A 26,622-nucleotide genomic window follows, 5' to 3' on the forward strand; every position below is an offset into this window, starting at 1 on the left:
ATCTACACACAGCCTCATACACACATGTTCACAGCAGCTTTATTTATAATAAAAAAAAAAAACTGAAAATAACTCAAAGGTCCATCAATTAGTCAATGAATAAACAAACTGTGGTATAACCATATAAGGCAATACAACTAAACGATAAAAAAGCAACTAACTACAGATACATGCAACGACATGAATATCTCAGAAGCATTATGTTAAGTAAAAGAAACAAAAGACTAAATATGATTTTCCATTTATTGGAAATTCTAGAAAAGGCAAAACTAATGACAAAAAGCAGACCTATGGCTGCCAATAGGTAGAAGTAGAAGCAGGGGATTGGCTGCAAAGGGGTACAGGGAAACTTAGATGATGGGAATGTTCTAGATCAAGACTGTGGTGGTAGCAATTACATGACTTTATACACTTGACAAAATTCACTGAATTATATACTTAAATTGGCAAGTTTTATTATACATAAAATAATATCTTAAACCTTTAAAAAAAGAATGGAAATACATCATGGAAATATAACAAAATGTAACAGTGGTAACATGCTTTTCTTTAACTCCCAAATATTCACAATGAGGGTATATTGTTTTAAAATCAGAATAAAAAAGTCATTTAAAAACAATCAGCATATTATATGATTATACCACATGATCTTGACAATTAAAAATAAATATACACAACTCAGCTAAAAGAGTGGAAGGAAATTTACGATTTACGTTTGGGTGAGGGGGGTACTAAAATAAATTCCTTCTAAAGCTTTTCAATAAGCTCTAGCTTTCAGGGTGGACTTTGTTTTAAAACTACAGTAAGAACAGAAAATTACTTGTTGTAATAGGTATAAACGTATCTAGAGCTTTTGCCCAAGTTAATGAATTAGGAAGCACTACATGTACTTACTTTTCAAAGAAACTTTTTTAAAGATTATTCAGTGGTTTCTTTGCTTTTCCCCCTCTTAGTTTGTTTCAGGGTTTTGTTTTGTTTTTTTAAGAGTTATTCTAGGTATCACTAAGAATGGTGAGGCAAATAGACTTTTCTTTTTAATGTCTTATTTCTTAAAACTGCTAAATATAACAAATAGTTCTTAGACCTGGAATAAATTTTCTGCTCAGTAATACACTATTTTGTAAACAAAAGAAACAACACAAATAGCACCTTCAATCAAGATTTCCATCCTGATCGGCTGTACAGAAGACAGAAATTGGGGGTGACAGTGACTGCTTTAACCTCTTTCAATAGCTCTATTTAAACAATTCTTCAGGAACATTTTCCTCATTCTTATGGAGATTAAATATTGGTTTGGGAACATGGGACCAATTAACTAATAATCCCCCCTCTTTAAATGCTATCTTCCAAGACCAGTTTGGCCTGCTGTGAATTTAAACTGGAGAGTAAAGGCAAGAAAACACATACACAAACATAAACACACTTACAGAGCAGAGAGAACCTAATGGTCACCTTGAGTTTAGGGACAAAACCACAATATTGTGAGATGACTCAATACAAGAATTCAATAAGAGATCACTTTTGGGAGACTAGCCAAGAGAATGGAGTTAGGACACAGTACATTCAAAACCTTTAGAAGGCAAGGATAGGCTGACATACATTCCCAGAAATGGGAGCGGTACCTGAACCAGTGGTGTTACACAGATCATCCCAGCATTATCAGTAAATCAGTCACTGTTTGATACTCTTCCTTTGGTCTCTCTGCATTTATTGGAAGGCACAAGAAAATGTGTATTTTTAAGGATGCAGCAGGATGTTCTTCCTACATTTCTTTCTGCAGAATGTTCAGGACTACTACTTTTACACCTTTTGTCAGACATGTGGGTCAAACTGTTAGATCACAAAAGAAATGGTAGAAACAGGCCTCAACAAACACTCACTGATGCAGACTATGTGTTTCAGTTAATCATCCTCTGCAATCCCAAAATGGCTACAGCAGTGCCAGATTCAGACAAGACAATGTCCAAAGGAGAAAACTTCCTCCTCTAAGTCTACTAGTGAAGAAAATCTTTCTCAGATGTCCCCTTGTAGATCTCTTGTCAGATGCAATGGACAACACAGGTTCACATACTGATGCCTCATCAGTTACTTGTAAGGAGAGTTAAGACCATACACGATTGGCTCAGAACAATCCGATTCATCCTTGGGGAAGAGAGTCCAACATCCCTGGGCACCAAGCCACACAGAGGGGGAACACGTGAAAAATCAAGCAAATGGGGACAAATGGCTGTTGGGATAGCAACCAACGGTATTTATCAGTCCGACAAGGCGGTAAACACTAGCCTATCACTCACTAGCCCTAAAATCACACTAGCTTCCACTGTCTGAGAGGGTAAAACAGGACTCAGAGCATAGGAATGAGTGTAAGATAATGGACTGTTATAAAAAAAAATTCAGGGACAAATAAAAACTAGGATTTAGTGAGTACATTCTATGTGCCAGACGTTAGTCTATGCACTTTACATGTATCAACAAGTTTAATCCTCACAATGTTACCTGTATTTTACAGATAAATAAAAAACAGAGAAGCCAAGTACCTTGCTAAAGGGAGCAGGTAAGTCACAGCTGAAGTTTGAACTTAGGTGGTCAAGCCTGGACTCACTTTCTCAAGTGCTACATTATGCTAATGTAAAAGGGGTACAAATATATTCTAAAAACATTTTTAAAAAAAATCAAATAAGCCAAAGGACAGAGATGTAGAAACCAAGCCAAAAAGTTAGCTGAGATTTATACACTGTACATTTTATTAAATAGTGGGCTTTATTACAACAAATTAATTTACTTCAGAGAGAAGTTTCATTTAAAAATGTGGTTGTGTTCAAATTCTTAACTTGACACTTTTTGCCTAATCATTCTCTTTTTACTCGTTTCCATACTCAGTCACTATGAGCAGAAAGATTAACTTCTCATAACAGAACAAAGGAATTTCTCAAATGGTACAACACTCAATATATATAAGAACAGTCCTCCCAAAGTGTGGACATGACCACAACGAATATATAATCAGAGAACATATTGCTTTTTATGATGTATTTATAATAGCTACAGATAACACTGTTAAATCATGCACATTCTGTCTTTACTACCTACTAAAGGTCTCTACCTTACATATGGAAATATTCATGTCCCATGGTTTGGCATCTAGCCAAAAATTAAACTATGATGGAAAATGGCTGTCAAATCTTCAGACCACCACAGGAAAGTTGTCAGCTGTAATATCCATCCTGGGATCGTGGCGGAAAGTTCCTGGGACTTGCTTTTTCCTGTGTTTTGATCAAGTCTATAATAGCTGACAGTACAGCACAGTCTCTGGATTTAGTGTCCTTCCAATCTACAGGATGGGGACTTTCGATCTTCTCTTGCAGAAGGATATCTAGCTCCTTTCTTAATTCCTAAGGTTGGAAAAATCACATATGTTCAACAAAGGAAGATATACTATTAAGCAATGTGATACATAAAAGTGACTTTAGCTGTTACAAAAAAATTTCGTAAGCTACTGTACAAAAGACTGAACTATTTAGTGAGCAACTAACTAAAGTGTGGTTGTGAGTAGCCAACTAAGTAAAGTTAAAAACTTCAAACTTCAATCACACTGAGCCACTTAGAATGGCTGATCTACAAATACCTCAAAAAACAATCTGGAAAAACTATGCATAAATTTCTCAACACTGTTTGCTCTGCTGAAATAGAGCAAGAAATGTTTAATATAACATACATAACACTTGGTACAAAACCACAAGACCACATGCTAACTTGCATGTAGATTCAAAGATAACCATGTAAAGTCAGTCACCTTAACAAGATGAGCAATTCTTGCTGGAGACTGAAAGACAATCCATTCATCTACAGCAATAGTTTCCTGATCGTTATCCTTCTGGATGGAAATATCACCTCCAAAGAATAAGAGACAGTATGGAGAAACTTCTGTGCAGTCATATAAGTATATCTATAATGAGAATTAAAGCAAATTAATACATTCACAAGTCTGAAAGGATTATTGCCACATTAATTCACTATCACCGGTATTGATCTATTAATGCTTTCCTTCTAAATTAGGTATTATTCTGCTAATGTTAATATGGAGACTAATTTTGAAGATATACCATCTTATTTTATTTTTTAAAAAGATTTTATTTATTTATTTATTTGAGAGAGACAGAGACAAAGACACAGAGAGAACAGAAGCAGGGGTAGCAGCAGAGGGAGAGAGCGAAGCAGGCTCTCCACTGAGCAGAAAACCCAATCCGCAGCTCAATCCCAGGACTGTGGGATCATGACCTAAGCCAAAGGCAGTTGCTTAGCAGAACTGAGCCACCCAGACACCCCAAAGACATACCATTTTAAACTGGCCAGTCTTCATTAATTCAGAGAACACAGGAGTTTCTACGTTTTTGTTTCAAACAATAGCACTATTCTTTAAATAAAATATTTTCTGAGTGACAAAAAGAAAGCACTAATGTATCTGAAATTATTTTTATCTATACATAAGCAGAATCTCACTCAATGTTCTGACCAGTACTTATAAGGTATAGTGACATGTCCACAAAATTCTCGGTACGGTGTAAACTCCTGTATACCCTAAAATGCCAGTATTTCTTGAAAGCAGGCTCTGAAGGAAAACTATGCAAATCAAATAACCGTCCCAACTAACTGAAATTCAAAGACCCATCATGACAGACATGCTGCACATTAAAAGTATAGATTTGCTTAAAGAACTTATAATTCATGTCAGAAAAAAAGTATTTCAGAACAAATTTTATTTTTGTGAAAAGTACACAAGAGTAAAATACAGCAAGACTGATATTCAAATTCATAATTATTTTAAATATTCACTTACACTACTTGTTCTCATCTTCAGATGATAGATAAGCCAGTTGTAGTGAAATTCTGTTTGCTCCACGTTAACGGATTTAGGATGAATAGCAACCAGTCCATCAGTTTTTGTGTAAACTTTGACCCTTTAAAAAAGTTAAAATGCAGTTAAAATCTGGGAGATTCCAAACCAATCCCAGAATCTAAAAAAAAAAAAAAAAATTCCAGATGAGGGCAGTTTATTTTTGTGATACAAATTTACAAATCTCTATTTGCGAACAAAACAATTTACCTCAATTTGTAGGAGTCTTTAAAATAGTTCAGCAGGGAGATGTCTGGTAGTTTGTCTTTAAATAGTCACTGGTAATTACCTGTATTAAATGACAGCCTAAATGCTGCTAATCCCTCATTTCTTCCTATTTGTTTTTAAGAACATCCTTTCCGTAGTTCTAGGAATTCATAAATGCTTCTAACCAAAATCATGAATCGTGGTGACGAATCATTATTCAGAGTACAATCAGAAATGATGTTTCCTCACCACGGTCTATTTAACCAATGCCACCCTACAGAGCAGTAGGGGTTGGCAAACTCTTTTTGTATAGGACCACAGAGAAAATATTTTCGGCTTTGTGGGTGCTCCGAGTTCTGTCACAGCTACTCAACTCTGCTGACGTAGCAGGAAAGGAGACATGGACATCACGTAAATGAATAGGTATGGCTGTGTTCCAATAAAAATTTACACAAACAAGACTTTGGCCAAGCTAGCATACTAAAATTTGCTGAACCCTGGTCTAGACCAAAATATACCACCGATACAAACAGAACTACATTTTTTCCATAAATTCTTCCTAGGATGGCAAGAGAAATATATAATATGTATTTCAGAGTCTCTCTGTTAAGCTACCTGTAAAGTCAGGAATAGATAGGAAAAGAAATCTGACAAAGTACTGATTTCAAAAAAGTACCTGTATCACTTAAAATGAGGATAATCCAGCCACAATGATTAAAATTCACGTAACCCGTAATTTCGTATGTTGAACAGGGTTTCTCAACTTCTGCATTTTTGACATACTAGACTGAGTAATCTTTGCTGTGGGTGCTGTCCTGGATACTGAAGGTTTAATAGCAGCTCTGGCCTCTATCTACTAGATGCTAATACTACTGCCCCAGCTGTACCCACCACCAATGTCTCCAGACACAGCCAAATGAAATGTCCCTCGGCAGGTGAAGTCATCACAATTGAGAAACTCTGCCCTAAAACAATGTCTGCACTTAGTCTACCTCAGATCTAGTACTCTGTCATATTTATAATCATAGGGTATCCAAATTTTTTCATTTAATGTCAGAATTATTTTGTTACTACACAGTAACTGTTTTATAAGCCAATGCGTTTATATGCCATTATAATATATTATCAAATAATCTGCCCACTGCTACTGGACAACTATGTTCTTTACAATATACTTCTTTTTTTTTAAGATTATTTATTTATTTATTTATTTGACAGACAGGACAGCGAGAGAGGGAACACAAGCAAGGGGAGTATGAGAGGGAGAGGCGGGCTTCCCGCCGAGCAGGGAGCCTGATGCGGGGTGGAATTACTTCCTTAAGACACGGTGCTCAAATTAATATATTCACTTATGAATCCACTGAGCCACTATTTTAATGCCTTGACAATTGATTCTAATCTAGTGTGCCTTTTAAGAGGGTGGTACCAATTCACATACTGCTATTCATTTGAGACTTAGTTTCTCTGTTTCCTCACTAGAATGAACTCACTTGGTAGGCAAAAAACATGCCTCGCAGTCTGCAATTACTGAGGCTGGTTATTTGTGTGTGTGTGTGTGCGCGTATAAATATACGTGTGTGTGTGTGTATATATATACACACACATACATATATATACACACACATATAAATATTTAAAAGTCATACCTTAGTTTTCAAAACAGAGAAGTCACCATAATTTTTTTTTTTTTAAAGATTTTATTTATTTACTTGACAGAGAGGGAGGCAGCGAGAGGGAAAACAAGCAGGGGGAGTGGGAGAGGGAGAAGCAGGCTTCCGGCTGAGCAGAGAGCCTGATGCAGGGCTCCGTCCCAGGACCCTGGGATCATGACCTGAGCCGAAGGCAGACACTTAACGGCTGACCCACCCAGGCGCCCCCACCATAATTTTCATCAAGGAGATAAATTATAAAATTATACGTCTTAGAGGAAAAGAAATCCAAAAAAAATCTTAAGTAATGTCCATCTACCATTGTTTTATAGTTGGCTTAGTTTCCTAATATTTACCCTAGTATTATATTTTACTAACATTCTTTGTGAATAATAGCTGATACCAGGTATGTGCTGTGAAGGAAAGTGATGCCCATGCAAACAGTTTGCCTTAAGTGATCAAAAAGTAAAGAAGAATATGGTCCAAATATAAATAAGAACAAGTTTACAATATAAGCTCTGATGCATTAAGAGGATTTCAAAAGCTTAAGGAGAGAATTAAGTAGTTTATAATAATCTTCAATGCTTACATTTTTCTTTTTTTACCCAAATTTAGTCGGATTTTAGCAACTTTGGGATATAAACCAGCACAGATGACAGCTTTAATTATTTTCTCATTATCTATTGAGGGTAGGAAGATAGAGAAAAAAAAAGTAAAACACGGATATAACAAACAATGTCAGCAAGCCAATTTGTACACTGCATTTTCTGCTTTACCTGAATTTATATTAGATTTTGGATCTTTAGGATTTCTACTGCTTACAAATCCAGCTCCAAGAAGATGCTCAGCAAACTGGCCTTTCATGTTATGCAGCATCTAGGGAGCAATGGTAACAAACAGAACTAGAATACCTTTCAGAAAGATTTATAGGGGCTATAAAGCATATACCCGCCAACAGCTGTAAGTTTTCCTGGCTTTATAAAACACTGGCAAAAATAGGTTTTTAGAGCAGAGGTTGCAAAAACCTGTTTTTGTCAATAAAGTTTTATTGGAACAAAGTCACACTCACTCATTATTACCTATGGTTACTTTTACATTATCAAGGCAGAAGTGAGACACCATATGGCTTATAAGCCTAAAATATTTACTGTCTGATTTTTTTTTTTTTTTTTTTTTTTTTTTTTTTTACAGAAAAGGTTTGCCAGCTCTAGGGAATAACCACTGATGTTTAAGTACTGCTCCATTTTGCAAAAGATTCACTAATATAATTTTAAAAGTTATTCTCCACCCCATATTTTGGAAAAACAAATTCAGAAAAGCATAAATAAAATAACCCACATCCATATTTCTACTACTGAGAATTAACTGCTACTACATACTGGCACAAAGGCCTGGCATCTGGTTTTTGTTTGAAGAAGAATCATAATTTGAACACAAATGATGCATGGCTCATTATAAAGCACACAAGGAATACAGAAAAGTACAAATGAAGAAATTTCTCTAAAGTTCGTACTGTCAGAAGTAACCATTAACCAAGTAAATAATACTGCAGACACTTCTGCATATATACTGACAGAACTGCACAGAAATGCTATCCTAACAATGGGATAACAGTAAAAAAGCTGTTTTAAGGAAAGTATTAAAATTAATTTTAGTTCAATTTATTTATCTATTTTTAAAAGGATTTTATTTATTCATTTTTCAGAGAGAGAGAGAGCACACAAGCAGGGGAAGTGGCAGGCAGAGGGAGAAGCAGGCTCCCTGCTTAGCAAGCAGCCAGACGTAGGCCTTGATCCCAGGGTCCTGGGACCACGACCTGAGTCAAAGGCAGACGCCTAACTGACTGAGCCACCCAGGCGTCCCAATTTTAGTTCAATTTAAAAAAGAAAGTTAAATAGGAATAAAAGTTAAACTGATGAATCCTAAATTTTCACAATCATGAGATAATAAAGGATCTTTGTAAATGTAAAATAAGAGATTATGAAACATAAAGTTGGTCTTATTTCATTGTATGTCCCTTTTATGAACTGTGTGACTTAAGCTTCCCTACTTAATTTCTCTCACACTGACTCTTCAGACCACCTCCTGGTTTTTTATTATCATTACTTTATATTGTTCAAGACAAAAACCTTTATATTCTATTCTGTATCTATAATGCCAATATTGTTTTGTACTTGTTTTGTACTGTGTTCTATCAACACACATCACTCACTGATTTAGCATGTACTCTCCATTCCTGAAATTCTTTTTGATTTATCTCTTAATAGGCAGCATTTCACTGTCAGTGAGTTTTTCAAGAACAGTTCATGGGTATAGTATTTTAAGTGCTTTCTTGAATGCCTGTCCTGTGTTTATAGTCGGATTAATGGGTTGACTGGATATAATATTCTCAACACTTGGATTCAGGTATCTTTTCATACTTGTAGTTCATTTTTTCTATTTCAGGGAAATGTTCTTGTACACATCTCTGAATAGATATTCATAATTACACTTGGCTTTCCTACGGAGAGACATCTTTTGTCTTCTTGGTGGATCATCAGTCCTGTCTTCCTGTCTACAAGCTTTTTACTTACTCCTTTTAACTTTTTTTCTTTTGCAGCTGAACCTACAAACTGTGATTAGAGCCTTTCTTCTACGGCAATACTTTAAAGGGACCTCCACTTTGCTCCTTGTCATTCTTTTGGTCATCGTGTCTTAAGGAGGTCAGCAGTCTTGTGATCCATTCTATTGGTTTATTTTCTTATCTTTGCTTTACTGAATTCAGATTCTTCTTAAACTGTTCCTTACTATGAAGGAGTGGTAAGGTATTTTCTTTTGAGGTATGTTATGTTCCATTCTTTTTTCCCTTTCAATGTAGTAACTTTCAGAATTTTCTAACTCTTCATTTTGTTAATGTTTGAGCAGTTTTGATTAGATTTGCTAGACACGCTAGATTCTTGATTCTTTTACTCCCTTGTAGATTTGTTAAATGTCCAGTACCAGAGCTCATGCCACAGCTGGAATGTACATGAATAGGGCAAAGTGAGGAATTCCTATTCTTAACTTCTCCAATTCTGTGTAGAGCCTTAAGTCTGATGTTTATCTGTCCTATTTATTATCTTCTGTTTCACAGATGCCTCCTGTCCAATGTTTTCTCATGACACAAAACAGTTAACCTACCCAAAAGTTAAGGTACAGATATTATGTTAAAATAAAGATACTGTTTGATATTTTAAAATAGATTCTAGAAGTATTAATGAAAAATTTCAGGCTGAATCATCAAAACAGCAACTAGAGGGTAGGGGCAATTATACAAAATGATTATTTTGTATAATCACTTAACCAACTTCATATGACAAACTCATACAATTAACATTTTGCTCCAGATCTAACAACACAAAATAGGTACATACATACTAACATATTTGGGAACCATTTCAAAACATTCACCATTACCTGCAATGTGTTTGAAGACAAAAAATATTCCCAGCAATAGTCTTTTTCATATCTGAAACCACGTCGCCTAGCTTCTTCCCAGCCCTATGGGGCAAAGAAATAAAGAAAACTATTTATATTGTTACTCAAAGCAAAGATGCTTACTGGTTTGTCTTTATTTTGGTAATAATTTAATCTTCTGATATTTCATTTTCTTTGTAAAAAAAAATTCAAAGAATTTTGAAATTTACAAACTAAAAAACAAACAAAAAAACTCCACAAACTCCCCATGATTCTAGTTGTGAAGTGATAGCCACCAATGAATTTCCAGACCTTTCTTCATGTAAGTAAGTTCTATAGTAACATACTGTGTATTTTATACAAAATGTCAACATATATAGTATATAATAAACAAAAAGAACACCACTGGACAAAGTCCAATGCTACTGTACATTTTTAACTTCCACAAATATAAATAAATATGTATATATTTTTAAATAGAGAAGGGAAGATTGGGAAAAAGAAAAGTTATTACTAGATGAACTCAAAGGAAAAAAAAAACTTTCCCATAATATGTAGTACCAAACTGGATCTAGAACTACAATAAAAAAATGCTATCTCTAAAAAGCAAATTATATTTAAATTTTGCAAAGATGGGTAATAAATGTTTTCCTCAAATGAGGGATGACTTTTGGAAGGAGAAACGGTCTAAATAATGTACATGATTATGATACTCTATCAAAATATTAAATCCAAATACAGTTGTAGTTTATTAATGAACAGAATGAGACCATCTTTCATGAAAGTCAGTAACACAAAAGTACAAATGAATAGTATCAAATAACATCAAATAGATTTCTGAGATCAACTGTTCACTTGTTCTATTGTTATCAAAACACAAATATAGACTTCTTCCCCCCAAAAGGGTAAACGTAATGAACTATCAGAAAATTGAAAACTCATGAAAAATCAACAATTTTTTTTAATGTTAACCTAATTTCAAATACTTAATTTAATCCTGATAATGAAACACATTTTAATAAGTGAGTATGTTCCTCTTCTATTATCAGCTCTTAACCTGAATGAACTGTCACAATCTAGGACAAGTTGTTTTTTTACCTCAAATGCATTTACAACTGTCAGGTGGTCACTTTTAGTATCTTTTGCCAATTCTTTTCTTCTTGCATCTGCAATCTTTTCTTTGCCCTTCAGAAAGGAGGGGGAAAAAAATGAAGACAACTTAAATTGCCCTGATAATAAACACAGAAAGGCCTTCTAATAAAAAGCTAATGAAAAATGATCTAAGCAACAACTAGTCTGTGTATATAGAACTGTCCAGCCTTTTATTTATATCTTTCTTACCAATGGAATGACAAAGGGATCTTTGAAGCTGAGACTAGCAGCAATGGTGAGTACTGGATCTAAACAACAGAACAGAGCTCCAAAAAGAATCATTTTCCCAATGTGTGGCTCAACTGGTAATCGTGCTAAGTGAACTCCAAGGGGTGTCAATTCTTCTTGTTTATCCAAAGCGTTCTGTAAAGCAAGAATTTATGTTTAAAATACACATTATAAAGCATCACTTTCAAAGCTATTTTAGTTTGCTTTAAAATAAACAGCAGAAGAGTGCTCACTCTCTTAGGCCCAAATGCCCTAATATTGTTCAATATTGTTTCTTCCTCAAAACTAAGTTCTGAGATCAGCAAAGGTTAGAAACTCAGTTAAAAAAAAAAAAAAAAAAAAATCCACAACCCACTTTACTCTAAATGTTAGGAGAGAAATAAGAGAAATACCACATTAGCAAACCTTCAATCAAATAAAATCACCCACTAGACTTGTGGGGAAAAAATAAAACAAAAAAAGAGACAACTATTATATATTTGGAATATATAATGCAGAGCCCTTGATTCTAATAGTTTAAGAGACATCAGACAGGAAGGCAAGAAATAATGGGGATATCTAGAACACTGAAAACTGGGGGTGGACTACTGCTCTGATTATCTAGGTAATTTGGTCCAATCATTCCACTGAGCATAGCTAGAAAAGCTGCTTGAAGACACTGAGGAGTTAAAAAAAAGAACTACAAGAATTATAAATCCAGAATTTGGGAGAAAAAAGAAGTCCAGGGAGATGAGCCCAGCACTGGTGTTTCTTTTCCTGGCAGAAGCAACATAAATCCTGTCTGGAGAAAGTTATCACCATCCCAGGCTTCAAATTTGTACCTACTAAGAATTCTGTAAATACAATATCCAGTATACAATTAAAATAACTAGGTATACAAGAAGATATCAATAAAAACAAAAAAAAGAACTATAACACATATGTACCCCATTAGACACAGACTTCTAAACATTTATGGCAGAAATACCCTTAATCTTACAAAAATCTCTTTCAGAGAACAGAAAAAAATATATACAATGCACCCAACTTGTTTTTTTGTACCTGGAATAATATTGGTACCAAACTTGACAGGGACATTTGGAGAAAGGAAAACTACTGAATATCTTATGCACAAGAAACCAAAGCAAAATACTGGCAAACTGAATCCCAGCAAGTCAGATTTGTTTCAGGAATGAAAGTTGGTTTAACATTTAAAAAATCAATGTAACTCAATACATTGCAAATTAAGCAAGAAAAAGAAAATTATATCATAATCTTATCAGAGGCAGAAAAGGAATCTGACAAAATCAATTCTCCATGCATGATATATATCTTTTAGTAAACTAATAGAAACTTCCTTAATTTGATAGTTTCCATAAAAAAATCTTCAATAAATATCCTCAACAAATTGTTGACAGCTTTCCCTTTAAGAATAGGAACATAAGAATGCACACTATCATACCACTTCTGCTCAACATTGTACTAGGGGTCCTAGATAATTAGAAAAGGATATATAAAACTGTATTTATAGGGGCGCCTGGGTAGCTCAGTCAGTTAAGCATCCAACTGTTAGCTCACCTCAGGTCTTAATCTCAGGGTCATCAGTTCGAGCCCTGCATTGGGCTCCACGCTAAGAATGGAGCCTATTTAAAAACAAACTATATTTATAGATGTAACTGTGTATGCAGAAAAAACTCTACATGTAATTATCAGAATAAGTGGTTTTAGTGACTGAATACAAGCTCAACATTCAAAAACCAATTTCAGGGGCGCCTGGGTGGCTCAGGAGGTTAAGTGTCCAACTCTTGATTTCGGTTTAGGTCATGATCTCAGGGTAGTGAGATCAAGCCCCGAGTTGGGCTCTGCTTGAGATTCTCTCCCTCTCCTTCTGCCCTTCCCTCTGTGTGTGCACATGCTCTCTGTCTCTCAAATAAATAAATCTTCAAAAACAAAACAAAAACCAGTTTCATTTCTGTATATCAGTGTGATAAAAAAACGAAAAATTTGTTATGGCAGAATCCAAAAATACCACTGAGAAATGAATCTTTAAAAAACTCTCATAAAACTCCTACACAGAAAACACCAAAATACCAAGAGAGATTAAATACCTAAACAAATGGGATAAATCATGTTCCTGTTTGGTAAGACTCAATATTGTTAATTAAGGCAGCATGGCACTGGTTCAACAAAGACATACAAGAGCAGTAAAGCAGAACAGAGTCTACAAACCCAGACGCTAGATCTAGGACAAAAGCTGTAGAACAAAGAGGAAAGGATGAACTTTTCCATAAATAGCATTTAGTCAAGTGATCTACATATGTAAAAATTTTGAATCCTACCTTACCAAACACACACACACAAATCAATTGCAGATGGATTAAATATCTAAATGTGAAAGACTAAACAATAAATTTAAACATATCTTCATGACTCTGGGGTTAAGGACTTACTAAAAGACAAAAATTACTAACATAAAAAAAGACTGATACATGTGACTACATTAAAATTAGAAATTTACTTATCAAAGTACTATTAAGTAAAAAAGTAAAAATACAGACACATGCAAAGCCGACAAAGGCTCAGATCAAGAGTATACAAGAAGTATAAAATGAACTCCTTACAACCTAACAGAAAAACACGCATCAATAGTTTATAAGAGCAATAAGGCTACAAAAAGCTGTCGGCAAATTCATTATGATAATGCAAATTAGAACTACTACGAATTAGAACTACTGCAAACCTATCAGCATTCTCAGAATAAAAGATTCCCAAGAGCTGGTGCAGCTTCAAAGCAATGAGAACTGTTAGCTATCCACCAAAGTTGATATATATATTTATATATATATAAACACACACCTTGAGAGCCAGTGAATTCACTCCTAAGTATATGCCCATGAAAATACATAAATACATGCACCAAGAAAAGTGAATACTGAAGATTACTCACACCAGCATTACACACAACAGCCTCAACTGGAAATAAGCAAAATGTCTCTCAACAGTCATATACTAAAATATGGTAAAGAACTGAAATTGAATAAATTTCAGCTAAAAGCAATTATGCAGATGAATTTCACAATATTAAGTGAAAGAATCCAGAACCCCGCTCCCCCCTTCAAAAACATCCCTTATATCCAGTGTGAGCAGTTCATGTAAAGTTCATGAAATAGACCAAATTAAACTAAGCTCTTTACAGAAATGTACCCTTATATGATAAAACCATCAAGGAGAACACACAAGAGATTACCATTAAGGTCAAGATAGAGGCTGTCTTTGGGACTGAGGACTGCAGAGTGACTGGGAAATGGTAGAAGGGGGACCTTTTAGGATACTGGGAATGTTCTTTACTTCTTTAAAATATAGGGTTCACACCAGCAGAAGGAAGGAAATAAAGACAGAACAGAAATAAAGGATACAGAAACTAAAAAACAAAACAAAACAAAAACCACAATAGAACAGATCAATGAAACCAGAAGCTGGTTCTTTGAAAAAATTAATAAAATTGATAAACCTCTAGCCGGGCTTATCAAAAAGATAAAAGACCCAAATAAATAAGTCACAAATGAGAGAAGAGAATTAACAACCACTATTTGAGAAATACAAACTATTGCAAGAGAATATTATGAAAAACTGTATGTCAACAGATTGGACAACCAGGAAAAAATGGATAAATTCCTAGAAATACATAAACTACTGCCAAAACTGAAACAGAAAGAAACAGGAAACTTGAACAGACCAATAATCAGCAAAGAAATTGAATCAATAATAAAAAATCTCTCAAAAAACTAGTCCAGGACCAGATGGTTTCATAGGTGAATTCTACCAAACATTTAAAAAAGAGTTTAATACCTATTCTCAAAACTATTCCCAAAAAATAGAAAAGGAAGGAAAAATAACCAAATTCATTCTATAAGACCAGCATTACTCTGATACCAAAGCCAGATAAAGACTCCACTAACAAAGAGAACTATAGGCCAATATCCCTGATGAACATGGATGCAAAAATTCTCAATAAAACACTAGCAAAACAAATTCAACAACACTTTAAAAGAATCATTCACCACAATCAAGTAGGATTTACTCCTGGGTCGCCAGGGTGGTTCAATATTTGCAAATCAATCAACCTGATACACCACATTAATAAAAGAAACAATATTAAAACCATATGATCATTTCAACAGATGCAGAAAAAACACTTGACAAAATACAGCATCCATTCATGATAAAAATCCTCAACAAAGTAGGCTTAGGGAGAACACACCTCAACATAATAAAGGCCATATATGAAAATCTCACAGCTAATATCCCAAAAGGGAAAAAACAGAGCTTTTTCCTCTACCTTCGGGAACAAATCAGGGATGTTCATTCTCACCACTGTTACTCAACACAGCACTGGAATTCCTAGCCTAAGCAATCAGACAACAAGAAGACATAAAAGGCATCCGAATTGGCAAGGAAGAAGTCAAATTTTCACTGTTCACAGATGACATGATATTCTAGAAAAAACCCAAAGACTCCACCAAAAAACTGCCGAGAACTGACAAATGAATTCAGTAAGGCTGAAGGATACAAAATCAACATATAGAAATCTGTCGCATTTCTATTCACCAATAATGAAGTAGTAGAAAAAGAAATTAAGGAATCAATCCCACTTACAACTCCACCAAAAATAAGATAACTAGGAATAAACCTAACTAAAGAGGTGAAATATCTGTACTCTGGAAATTATGAAACACTGATGAAAGAAACGAAGAGGACACAATGAAATGGAAAAACATTCCATTCTCATGGATTAGAAGAACAAGTATTGTTAAAATGTTTATACTACCCAAAGTAATCTATACATTTAATGCAATCCCTATCAAAATACAACCAGCATTTTTCAAGAGCTAGAACAATCTTAAAATTTGCAGGGGAACCACAAAAGGCCCAAAGCAATCCTGAAAAAGAAAAGCAAAGCTGGAGGCATCATAATTTCAGACTCTAAGCTATGAAACAAAGCTGTGGTGATCAAGACAGTATGACACTGGCACAAAAATAGAAAAATCCTGAGATGAACTCACAACTATATGGTCAACTTATCTTTGACAAGGCAGCAAAGAATATCCAGTGGGAAAGACAGTCTCTTCAACAAACTGTGCTGGGAAAACTGGACAGCAACATGCAAAAGAATGAAACTGGACCACTTTCGTGTGTTACACCATAAACAAAAATAAATTCAAAATGGATTAAAGACCTAAATGTGAGACAGGAAACCATAAAAATCCCAGATGAGAACACAGGCAGTTAACCCCTTGGACAACGGCCGTAGCAATTTCTCTTTAGGCAAGGGAAACAAAAGCAAAAATAAACTATTGGGACTTCATCAAAATAAAAAGCTTCTACAGTGAAGAAAACAATCAACAAAACTAGAAGGCAACCTTTGGAGTGGGAGAAGATATTTGCAAATTACATATCTGATAAAGGGTTAGTATCCAAAATACATGAGTAACTTCTAGAACTCAACACTCAAAAAACAATTAAAAAATGGGCAGAACACATGAACAGACATTTTTTCCCAAGACATACAGATGGCCAACAGACACATGCAAAGATGCTCAACATCACTCATCATGACACAGATACAAATCAAAACTACAATGATTTATTACCTCATACCTGTCAGAATGGTTAAAATCAACAACACAAGAAACAAAGGTGTTGGTGAGGATGCAGAGAAAGAGGAACCTTCACGCACTGGTGGGAATGCAAAATGGTGCAGCCACTCTGGAAAACAGTTTTGGAGGTTCCTCAAGAAGTTAAAAATAGAGCTACCCTACGATCCAGCCACTGTACTAACTACATATTTACTCAAAGAATACAAAAATACGAATTCAAAGGCACACATACACCACCCCCAGTTTATAGCACTATCTACAATAGCCAAACTATAAAAGCAGCCCAAGTGTCCACTGACTGATGAATGGATAAAGAAGATATGGTATATATCTCGAATGGAATATTACTTGGCCATAAAAAAGAACGAAATCTTGCCATTTGCAACGATATGGATGGAGCTAGAGAGTATTATGCTGAGTGAAATAAAGTAAGTTAGAGAAAAACAAGTACCATATGATTTCACTCATATGTGGAATTTAAGAAACAGACGGAAGAGCGTACAGAAAAAAAAAAAAGAGGCAAACCAAGAAACAGACTCATAGAGAACGAACAGATGGTTACCAAGGGGAGGTGGGGGGGCGGTTAAACAGGTGATGGCGATTAAGGAGGGCACTTGTGATAAGCACGGGGCGCTATATGGAAGTGCTGAATCACTATACTGTACACTGGAAGCTAATGTTACACTGTATATTAACTAACTAGAATTTATTTTAAATGAAAACTTAAAAATGAAATGCAGGCTTCAGACCCTACTGCTGGCAAGGATTTGCTGGCCTCTTCATGATTCTGTTGTCTGCAAATGGCTAAGACTGGCTCTTCAATTCAGCTCAGAGAGAGGAAGTCATCTACTCAGGCTTCAGAGTCCAGCTATCCTCTGGTTGTCCATCTCCACCATAAATAGTTAGGCTGATTCTCTGATTGCCACCTAGCTCTAGTCTATTAGATAAAAAAGCAGCAAAGCCCTATTCTATTAGATAAAACCCTGGAGGGAAGACAGACAAGTCAGTGGTAAAACTGCACTCACTACTCCCCTAAAATACAAGTAACCTCATTAATACAAATTCCAACAAGATAATTTACAGTGCTTTTTTATTTAAACAACTTATTACGTCAAAAGCTACTACAATGTTCTGATATGGCCCAAATTCTCAAAATTAACTGTCTAGATGGCTTAAATAAAACTGAAATATGTAAAGTACATCTTCAGCAACCTCTAACACAGTACTAACCAACAGAACTTGTAGCAATGACTGAAATGTTCGATTTCTGTGCAGTCCAATGTGATACCCACCAGCCACATGTGCCTACTGAGCATCTGAAATGCACAAGTGTGAGGAGAGATACTGAATTTGTAATTTACTTCAAAATTTAAATTTAAATTGTCACATGTGGCCAGTGGCCACCTTACTAGACAGCACAACCTGAACCACTTTCTCTCTACTCTGAGCATTACCTCACAGCGCTCTTCTCCTCACTCTGGGCACTAACTCAAAGCCAGTCCTGTAACTCTTCTCAACCTGGTCTTGTGCAGGGATGGCTAACAACTTGGTAGTCACTTGCCTAAGACACTGAAACTAGTTTCTCAAAACACTGACTTCATAAAACAAAACAAAACAAAACAAACAAAAAAAAAAAAAACGAAAACAAATCACAACAAAAAACTCTAGAACAGAATGACAGGCAGGGGACTATAAGGCACCTGTTAGTATTCTTTCAAAAATAAGAGCTGCCTTTAAAAGATGTCCATACTGTCATTGAATTACCTGAATTTGACAAAAGCTCTAAAAACATTACGGTCATCAGAAGAGTCAATAAACCAACCAAATTCACTGAAGAATACAAATGAAGACAAAGACCAGTAAATTGAAAGATTTCAAGATTTTATGTAATTTTCGAACAAGCGTATAATGAAAAAAATTATGTGGAAAGGGCCCAGAATGATAACACTATCACAAAGGTATCATTTTATATCTTTCTAACTCACATTTCATATACTAAGCTGAACAGCCAAAGAGTAAATCAAATTTGGCACTACGTATTCATTGGTCAACCTTGCAGTAATGACAGTAAATTTTTTAATCAAGTGGCTTATGTGCACTAACATTATAAATCTAAGTTAGAATTTTTAAAAATAAAATTTACCAGTTCCATCAGGTGTTTTATGGAGAGTGACACCGCTTCATCTGATGGTGGATCCATCAACCTACTCAGAAAATAAGCAATTCCACCTAGCCTTAAAATCTGGGGAAGACAAATACAATTAAACATATATATGCTGACAGTAACAGTTTCGTCCCGGCTGTCAATCACTTAAAGCATCACACCCATACACAATTTTCAAGTTACTACTTTCTATCACTCACCAACTCTATACTGATGGAAAAAGGAGCTGGTTAAAATCTCAACAATTAAATTGATTACCAATTATCTTCAAAATAGGTTAATTGTATTAAAATATATAGAAGGTGGTGAAAATGGCTGAGCAGTTTATCATGAGGGCTAACACCATAAGATGTAGTAACAGTACACATAACTAACATTTACTGAACACTTACTATACGCCAGGCACTAAGAATTTTATAAAAGCTTAATTTAAATAACTTGCCAACTAACAGAATTAGCTTGTCGGGGAGGAGCTGGGATTCAAACATAGGCAATACAGCTCTAGAGTGTACATGATAAAAATGTGGTTAGTAAACATTTCAAAGAAGCTTAAAAACAGTTTACTAACACAAAAAAGACAAATGGCATGGTGATAATTCTTCTTCACAGATTTAATATGCTACTTTCTTCTATACTAATGTTGAAAATTACAACGCTACCCTCCATTTACTTTCTTAATTCTCCCATCTAATTTACCTTTATTTGTAAACAAAGTTCTTCCAAAGGAGTTCTCAAAATTTCTGGCAGTTGATAGTCATCCAGAAGGCTTGCTCTAAGACCATTATACAGATGATAGCAATGACCAGGTTGAACTCTTTAAAAATAAATAAAAAAGAGCATTACTAATGACTTTTTACTTTACAACTCCAGAGAAAACAGGAAGCAGGGAAAATAAACAATATCTATTTCATGTAAGCTACACCATAACTAACATACTTAATATTTCATTTTTATTAATCATATATCCTTTCTCCCCGCTTTTGAATAACCCTAGATCACCATCCCTATGTACTAGTTTTAAGAAATAGAAAATTTCCTCCCCAAACAATAATCCGGTTCCCTATTTCTAACTTACAGGTTCCAGATTGCTATACTTAGTAATAGTCTACTGAGGTTTAGTTCTATATGCCTTGTGACCATATCATGTAACAAATCCTAGCATGTTAGTCTGTCTTTATTATTTAAAAAGTATGTGCTATTTAGCGAACTTTCAGAGGGATGCTAGAGATTTTTTAATTGTTAAATTTTCTTTAGTGATGTGAATGGACAATGTTAAGGACAGATGTGTAGAGGTGTGGCTATTCACACATTTTCAAGCAGAATAAGTATTTCTATGGGATCTTGCTACTACAGAAGGGGGGAGGCCCATTTCCTATAGGAATAAAAATAAATTCCAAAAATTTTAGCTATTTCTGTCACAAGTCTACAAGGACCCATCATCTATTAATATAACATGCCCGTAGAAACTAAGAGTGCCCCCACTGACGACCCTATAAGATAGTTTGCCCTGGCCTTCAAAATAATTATTGATCAGGCTTTGCTAAAGGAACCTACATCTATAGACCCTACAAGGAACTATATTCCATTTGAATTAAAACACTGTAATTCTATAGTTAACTTCTACCAAGCTAGCGGATATGAAAAATCAGATGAAATATAATACTTTGTTTACTTTATTTCTATAATTATTTTAAGGATCAAACCTAAGGCTAGTATGTTTACTATTCATATGTGAGTGTACCAAATGGTGAATACTTCTTGAATCAGTATCCAGTGGTGGTAAGTCCGCATGAGAAAACCTTAGTATTGGTGGATCCCGAAATCAAGTTATCCCCCAACAGCTCATCAGAAGAGTACAGTTCTTAGAATAAGTCATAACTTGCCTCAAGAGCACCAACTGTATAATCTAATAAACTGTCTCCAAGTTACAATGGGATAATCTGCAAAGATTACAGGGAGTCAGAGCTTTACTATATATAAATGTAACACAAAGCACTGATAAAATGATCTATAAAGTTTTCTTCCAAACAAAATGGTTAGTCTTCTCTCAACTCTCCTTTCCTTACTTAAGTCAATATCTGAAGATTGATGGAAACCTTTCTGTTCTAACGCTAAGAGGCAAAAGAAAAACTCTCTTCTATGATTCCAGACATGATTCTACCACTCATATGAGTAAGGGTGTAAAAATACTGTGAAGTATGCACTAAAATGAATAAGTGCAATTATTTGTGTTAAAGGCAAATCATTATTCCTACCATTAAGACAGAGATGTTTTTATTTCTTATGCTACTTCACATCAATGGGGCAAAGGTATATTACTTGTGTTTTCACTGGTAACTAACAGTGAAAAAACAGTATAGCTGTAAAATACAGGATTAGGAGCCCAGACTGGGGCCAGACTGTATCGGTTCAAATCTTGAATCTGCTACTTGCACAGCTGTGGGACTTTTAATTTCTTTATACCTTAATTTCCTCATACCCTTAAAATGGAGGTAATACCTTACCTTACTGCATATGTAGTGAGGATTAAGCAAGTTAATATATACAAAGTGTTTAGGAAATAACATGACCTTCAAATATTATTACTAGTTATCACGATTATTAGTAATGTGTGCTTTTAAAAAAAGAAGAGAAACAAAATTATACGTAATAGAATAAGAATAATAATTATAATTAACTATACTGAAGAATTAAAAGTAGAAAAATCATGAAATAGAAAACTAGGCAGATACTTTTCCAAAGAAACTATGACTAAAACAACTTTCAGACAAAGATTCCATCTTACCTTCCAGCTCGGCCTTTCCTTTGTTTGGCATTAGCTTTACTAACCCACTCAGCAGACATCGTACTGATGTTGTTCTGGGTGTCAAAGTGTGTTTCTTTTATTTTTCCTCCATCTATCACATAAACTACATCATCTATGGTAATGCTGTTTAGAAAACAGATGTATGAAATATTAAAAATACATCAAAAGCATATAACCTCTAACAGGGCCGACAGATAGGGATTTTAAAGAATTTTTTATTGGTCCAACTGCCTTTAGCAGTTTGGGATTTTCACCACTATTGCCACATTTACCAACATTACAGGGATCAAGCACCTAATTGTATAAGCAGCATCAGGAGCTGCAGTGGCAGCCAATTCTAGAGATCACACGAGGAATTTATCTGCCCACAAACTTCACAGCTTACTTGATGACTTTTGTACCTAGCTCTAGGGGACCCAGCGCCATGGTTTAATATCAGCTTCCACAGAAAAATCGGTTTCAATGACTGTATAGACATATTAATACCTCCAAGGGAATACAAGAAATTTTAAAGGCTATTCACAAATGATTTATCAAACGACACGAACCCCAACCAGAAAAAGGCAAAACCAAAATTGACCTCAACTCCCATGCTTCTTTAAGAAGGCTTTAAAAAAAAAAAAACACTAGGGGCGCCTGGGTGGCACAGCGGTTAAGCGTCTGCCTTCGGCTCAGGGCGTGATCCCGGCATTATGGGATCGAGCCCCACATCAGGCTCTTCCGCTATGAGCCTGCTTCTTCCTCTCCCACTCCCCCTGCTTGTGCTCCCTCTCTCGCTGGCTGTCTCTATCTCTGTCAAATAAATAAATAAAACCTTTAAAAAAAAAAAAACAAAAAACACTAAAAAGGCTGTTTGTAAAGAGAGCTAAACCATTATAGGATCAAAAAACAAAACCAAAACCCTACGCTCAATGCCATGACTAAATTAAAATAACTTTATGAAGGGGCGCCTAGGTGGCTCAGTTGTTAGGCGTCTGCCCTTGGCTCAGGGCTTGATTCTGTGTTCTGGGATCGAGCCCCACATCAGGCTCCTCCGCTGGGAGCCTGCTTCTTCCTCTCCCACTCCCCCTGCTTGTGTTCTCTATCTGGCTGGCTGTCTCTCTGTCAAATAAATAAATAAAATCTTTAAAAAAAATAAATAAAATAACTTTATGTAAAGAAATTATAAAGTATCTTTTGGAGAGAAAAGAGTCTAAGGTATGTCAATAATTTATGGGGCTCAAAACTAATACAATCATCAGTAGTTGATATTTACCTAGTCTCTGCAATATTGGTAGCAATTACTATTTTCCGAACACCAGGAGGGGTTCTTTTAAATACCTGTAAGAATAAATAAATCAAAACCCCAAAAGTAATTCATTTCTAATATATCATTCTTGCAATTAGAAGAATTACTTCAGATACTGCTCATTTTTAGCATTCTGTGTTTACTCATTTACATATGCATCTAATATGTATAGATATGTTTTATAGGTATACATCATTTTCAATACTATAAAATTCCCTTTTGGTAAACAAACGAAATCTCCCAGATTTTAGGACCTTATCACAAACAAGATTTCAAATGAAATATGATTATTTGAATTTACAGAATCTTTAACAAAAGCTGAAAAGTATAAATGTCTTTTTGTGTTGTCAAACTTGAGAGAGAGAGTTGAGCTTACCTGTAACAATTACGAATTATCCAAAACTATATTAGTAAGGGCATCAACTAACCAGGCAAATGCCAAACTCAAGAGAATGGATGTCTGGTTGTACCACTGTATATAAGCTTTTGAAATCAGACTAAAATAAAAAATAAATTTTCAAATGCTGAATCCTACAAACAACAGCACCCTTCGCAAAAAGCCAAGTACCAATTGGCTATAATGCAAAGAAATGCAAAAATCTGTCTCCTCATTTATAAAAATGATCAAACTGTTTTCCAATTTAGTCATGTGATCTCTAGCAAAGGAATACATAATTTGCTATTACGGTGTCAGAGAAGAAGCACTTCCACATTGGATACTTTTCTGTCTGGTCTTTGGAATTAAGAGCCTTCTCCCTTTACTCTTGTCTTCCTTTAGGTATGCACTCTGTATCTAATTAAACTGGCTAAGCCTTAGACCATGGTATCAGCAGAAAAGACATTAGAAGTGCCTCAATAAAAAACATCTTACTATATTCTTTTTGAGAGAGAGAGCACGCGAGACACGCACGCAACAGAGGAGAGAGAACGAATCTCAAGCGGGCTCTACGCTCAGTGCAGAGCCCAACGATCAGGGCAGAACCCACCGTGGGGCTTGATCTCACAACACCAAGATCATGACCTAAGTCCAAATCAAGAGTCAGGTGCCTGGCTGAGCAAACCAGCTACCCCCGTCTTGATATATTCTTAGAAAAGAAGTAGAAAAAGTAGAAGGGAAGACAGATTTTCTTCTCATCCATCTCATTCTACCTGAGACTACAAACACTGCAGTCCTGAAAACTATCTTGCCTTTGAGAATGCAGTGTTCATTCTAACTAGGGATATCCCTGAATGTGTCAGAGACAAAATATTCAAAATCACAACAAGATATTATTGATAAAACAGAAGTCTCAAATATACTAATTTTGTTAAATCAAAATCTCAAATATCAAGCTGTAGTATGTCACAGATAATTGAAACCCAAACAAGTTACTGGTGAAACCAATCTTTAAACTTTTCCCTAATGTTGACAAAACTAATATTTGTTAATTACCCTCAGTTACTCAAATTTTTGTGCAATTATCCTCTGAAGACTCATTTGCAAAAGGTTCTCAAAGAAGTACTTTTTATATATGGATTACTAGAAAATTCACCTTCAAAAAAATAAAATAAAACACACAATAAGCAGCCCTTAAAGCTTGTCTCGACTTGGAAGACAGAGAATGAATAAATTTAAGAACATACCTGTGTCTGGTTAACTGTAGGCATTAGTGAATGTAGGGGTATGATAAGAAATCTGTCTGAAAATTAAAAAAGAAAATTAAACTTCAAGATAAATAGTTGCAGAAAAGCTCCAGCAGACAGACATGGAACAATGAGTTAAGATGCTGAGCCATATAATTCTTAATTTATATTCTCATGTATTATCAGAGCAACTTTACTCCTTTTATTTTCTTCTTAGTGCTCCAAGTTCTTGCTCACATTTTACTCTGTCAATTTCACATTGATAAGCATATTCCCCAAATTCCTAAAGAATGCTTAAAGTTAGAAGCAATCTTTTCAAATTATGCTAGAAAAACATCATTAACTCCATTCCCATCACTTAACTGAAGACCAAAAAATTTTGCTTTAATATGAATGTTAAGTTTGTAGACTCTGGGTGATCCTCACTATTTTAATTAACAGAGAACATGTCATTTTTTACAGCACAATACTTATGAAATTTCCATGTCCATTTTTATGCTAAAAATAATAGAAACAGCACTGGTTAAATATAATACACATTCCAAAAGTGACCCACATTTTTAAACATAATTTCATTAGAAATTTAAGAAATCATATTCCTACTTTTTTAAGTTTCAAAGTGAAACAGCTCAGCCCATTCATGGTTATTAGCCAATAGGGAGAAAGTCTGGTGTAGGATCAGCGATGGAAATGAGGGAGTATTAAGGAACTAAAGATAGATTTCATGTTTAGCTGTGGTTACAAAAAAACCGCAACCTCGCTTAAATCTCTAGCAAGTGTCCAAATGACTCAAGATAGCTATATTCTCCCAGAAAAAAACTGTTGTTATTCAAAGGAGATATGATGTCCCAGACTCTCTAGGACCCTCTGAATAAGGGTTACAAATCTTAAAAAGTTGTAAAAAGTGGTCAAGCAACTGACATTGCTAAAAAGGATGCTCTGAATTACTTATCTCTTATCTCACAATATGAAATATGTCAACTCAATACTCTAGGCAAAAATACTTCTCAAGTTGGATTAAGCCTTAAGATTAACTTCCAGTTTATAAAAAGTACAGGTAAGAAAGGATCAAAAGAAAGGACACTATAAGGATTCAGATTCAGACAAATCTAGAAAGTCTAGGTGGACCTAGTCTTTTCCACAAGGCGTTACCATGGGGAAAGTGAAAAGGGTTGAAAGTAATTACCTAGAGTAAAAGATTTATCTGGTTTACGTTTTTCTGTAGTGTGAACGAGCTAGTTGTAAAAGACACTTTCCGGGAAAAATCTGATTACAGACTGGGTTATTAAATGATATTAAAAAGTCAGGCATGATAATGGAATTGTGGTTATATAGAAAACTGTCTTTATTTTTAGAGATATACATATTTTTTTGGATAATGTGATAGCTGCAATTTACTTTAAAAAGGAAAAAATTAGATCACTAAAATTACTGCTGCACAGAAGTCAATGGAGTATGATGTGCATTATGATTCTCTAAGTATTCTGTAAGTTTAAAATGTTTCATTACAAGTTAAAAAAATCAGCAGCCACATAAAACA

General features: G+C 34.9%; 1 protein-coding gene across 1 annotated transcript in view; it reads right to left on the reverse strand.

The window, feature by feature from the left end:
- Nucleotides 1-225: 225 nt before the first annotated feature.
- The window catches only part of DHX36 (DEAH-box helicase 36), a 52,546-nt gene continuing 26,149 nt past the window's right edge, over nt 226-26,622 (reverse strand). The window contains exons 13-25 of the mRNA XM_045812242.2: nt 25,083-25,138; nt 23,427-23,491; nt 22,151-22,294; nt 20,062-20,179; nt 19,345-19,443; nt 11,527-11,700; nt 11,284-11,370; nt 10,186-10,269; nt 7,527-7,626; nt 7,340-7,430; nt 4,838-4,958; nt 3,794-3,946; nt 226-3,392 (exon numbers count right to left, since the gene is read on the reverse strand). Of these exons, the coding sequence (XP_045668198.1) occupies nt 3,207-3,392; nt 3,794-3,946; nt 4,838-4,958; nt 7,340-7,430; nt 7,527-7,626; nt 10,186-10,269; nt 11,284-11,370; nt 11,527-11,700; nt 19,345-19,443; nt 20,062-20,179; nt 22,151-22,294; nt 23,427-23,491; nt 25,083-25,138 (1,478 nt within the window). The 3' untranslated portion in view covers nt 226-3,206. The remainder of the gene's footprint in view (nt 3,393-3,793; nt 3,947-4,837; nt 4,959-7,339; nt 7,431-7,526; nt 7,627-10,185; nt 10,270-11,283; nt 11,371-11,526; nt 11,701-19,344; nt 19,444-20,061; nt 20,180-22,150; nt 22,295-23,426; nt 23,492-25,082; nt 25,139-26,622) is intronic.

The sequence above is a fragment of the Ursus americanus genome, chromosome 20, assembly GCF_024610735.1.
Source record: "Ursus americanus isolate L20-20 chromosome 20, mUrsAme1.1.p, whole genome shotgun sequence".
Lineage (NCBI taxonomy): Eukaryota > Metazoa > Chordata > Mammalia > Carnivora > Ursidae > Ursus > Ursus americanus.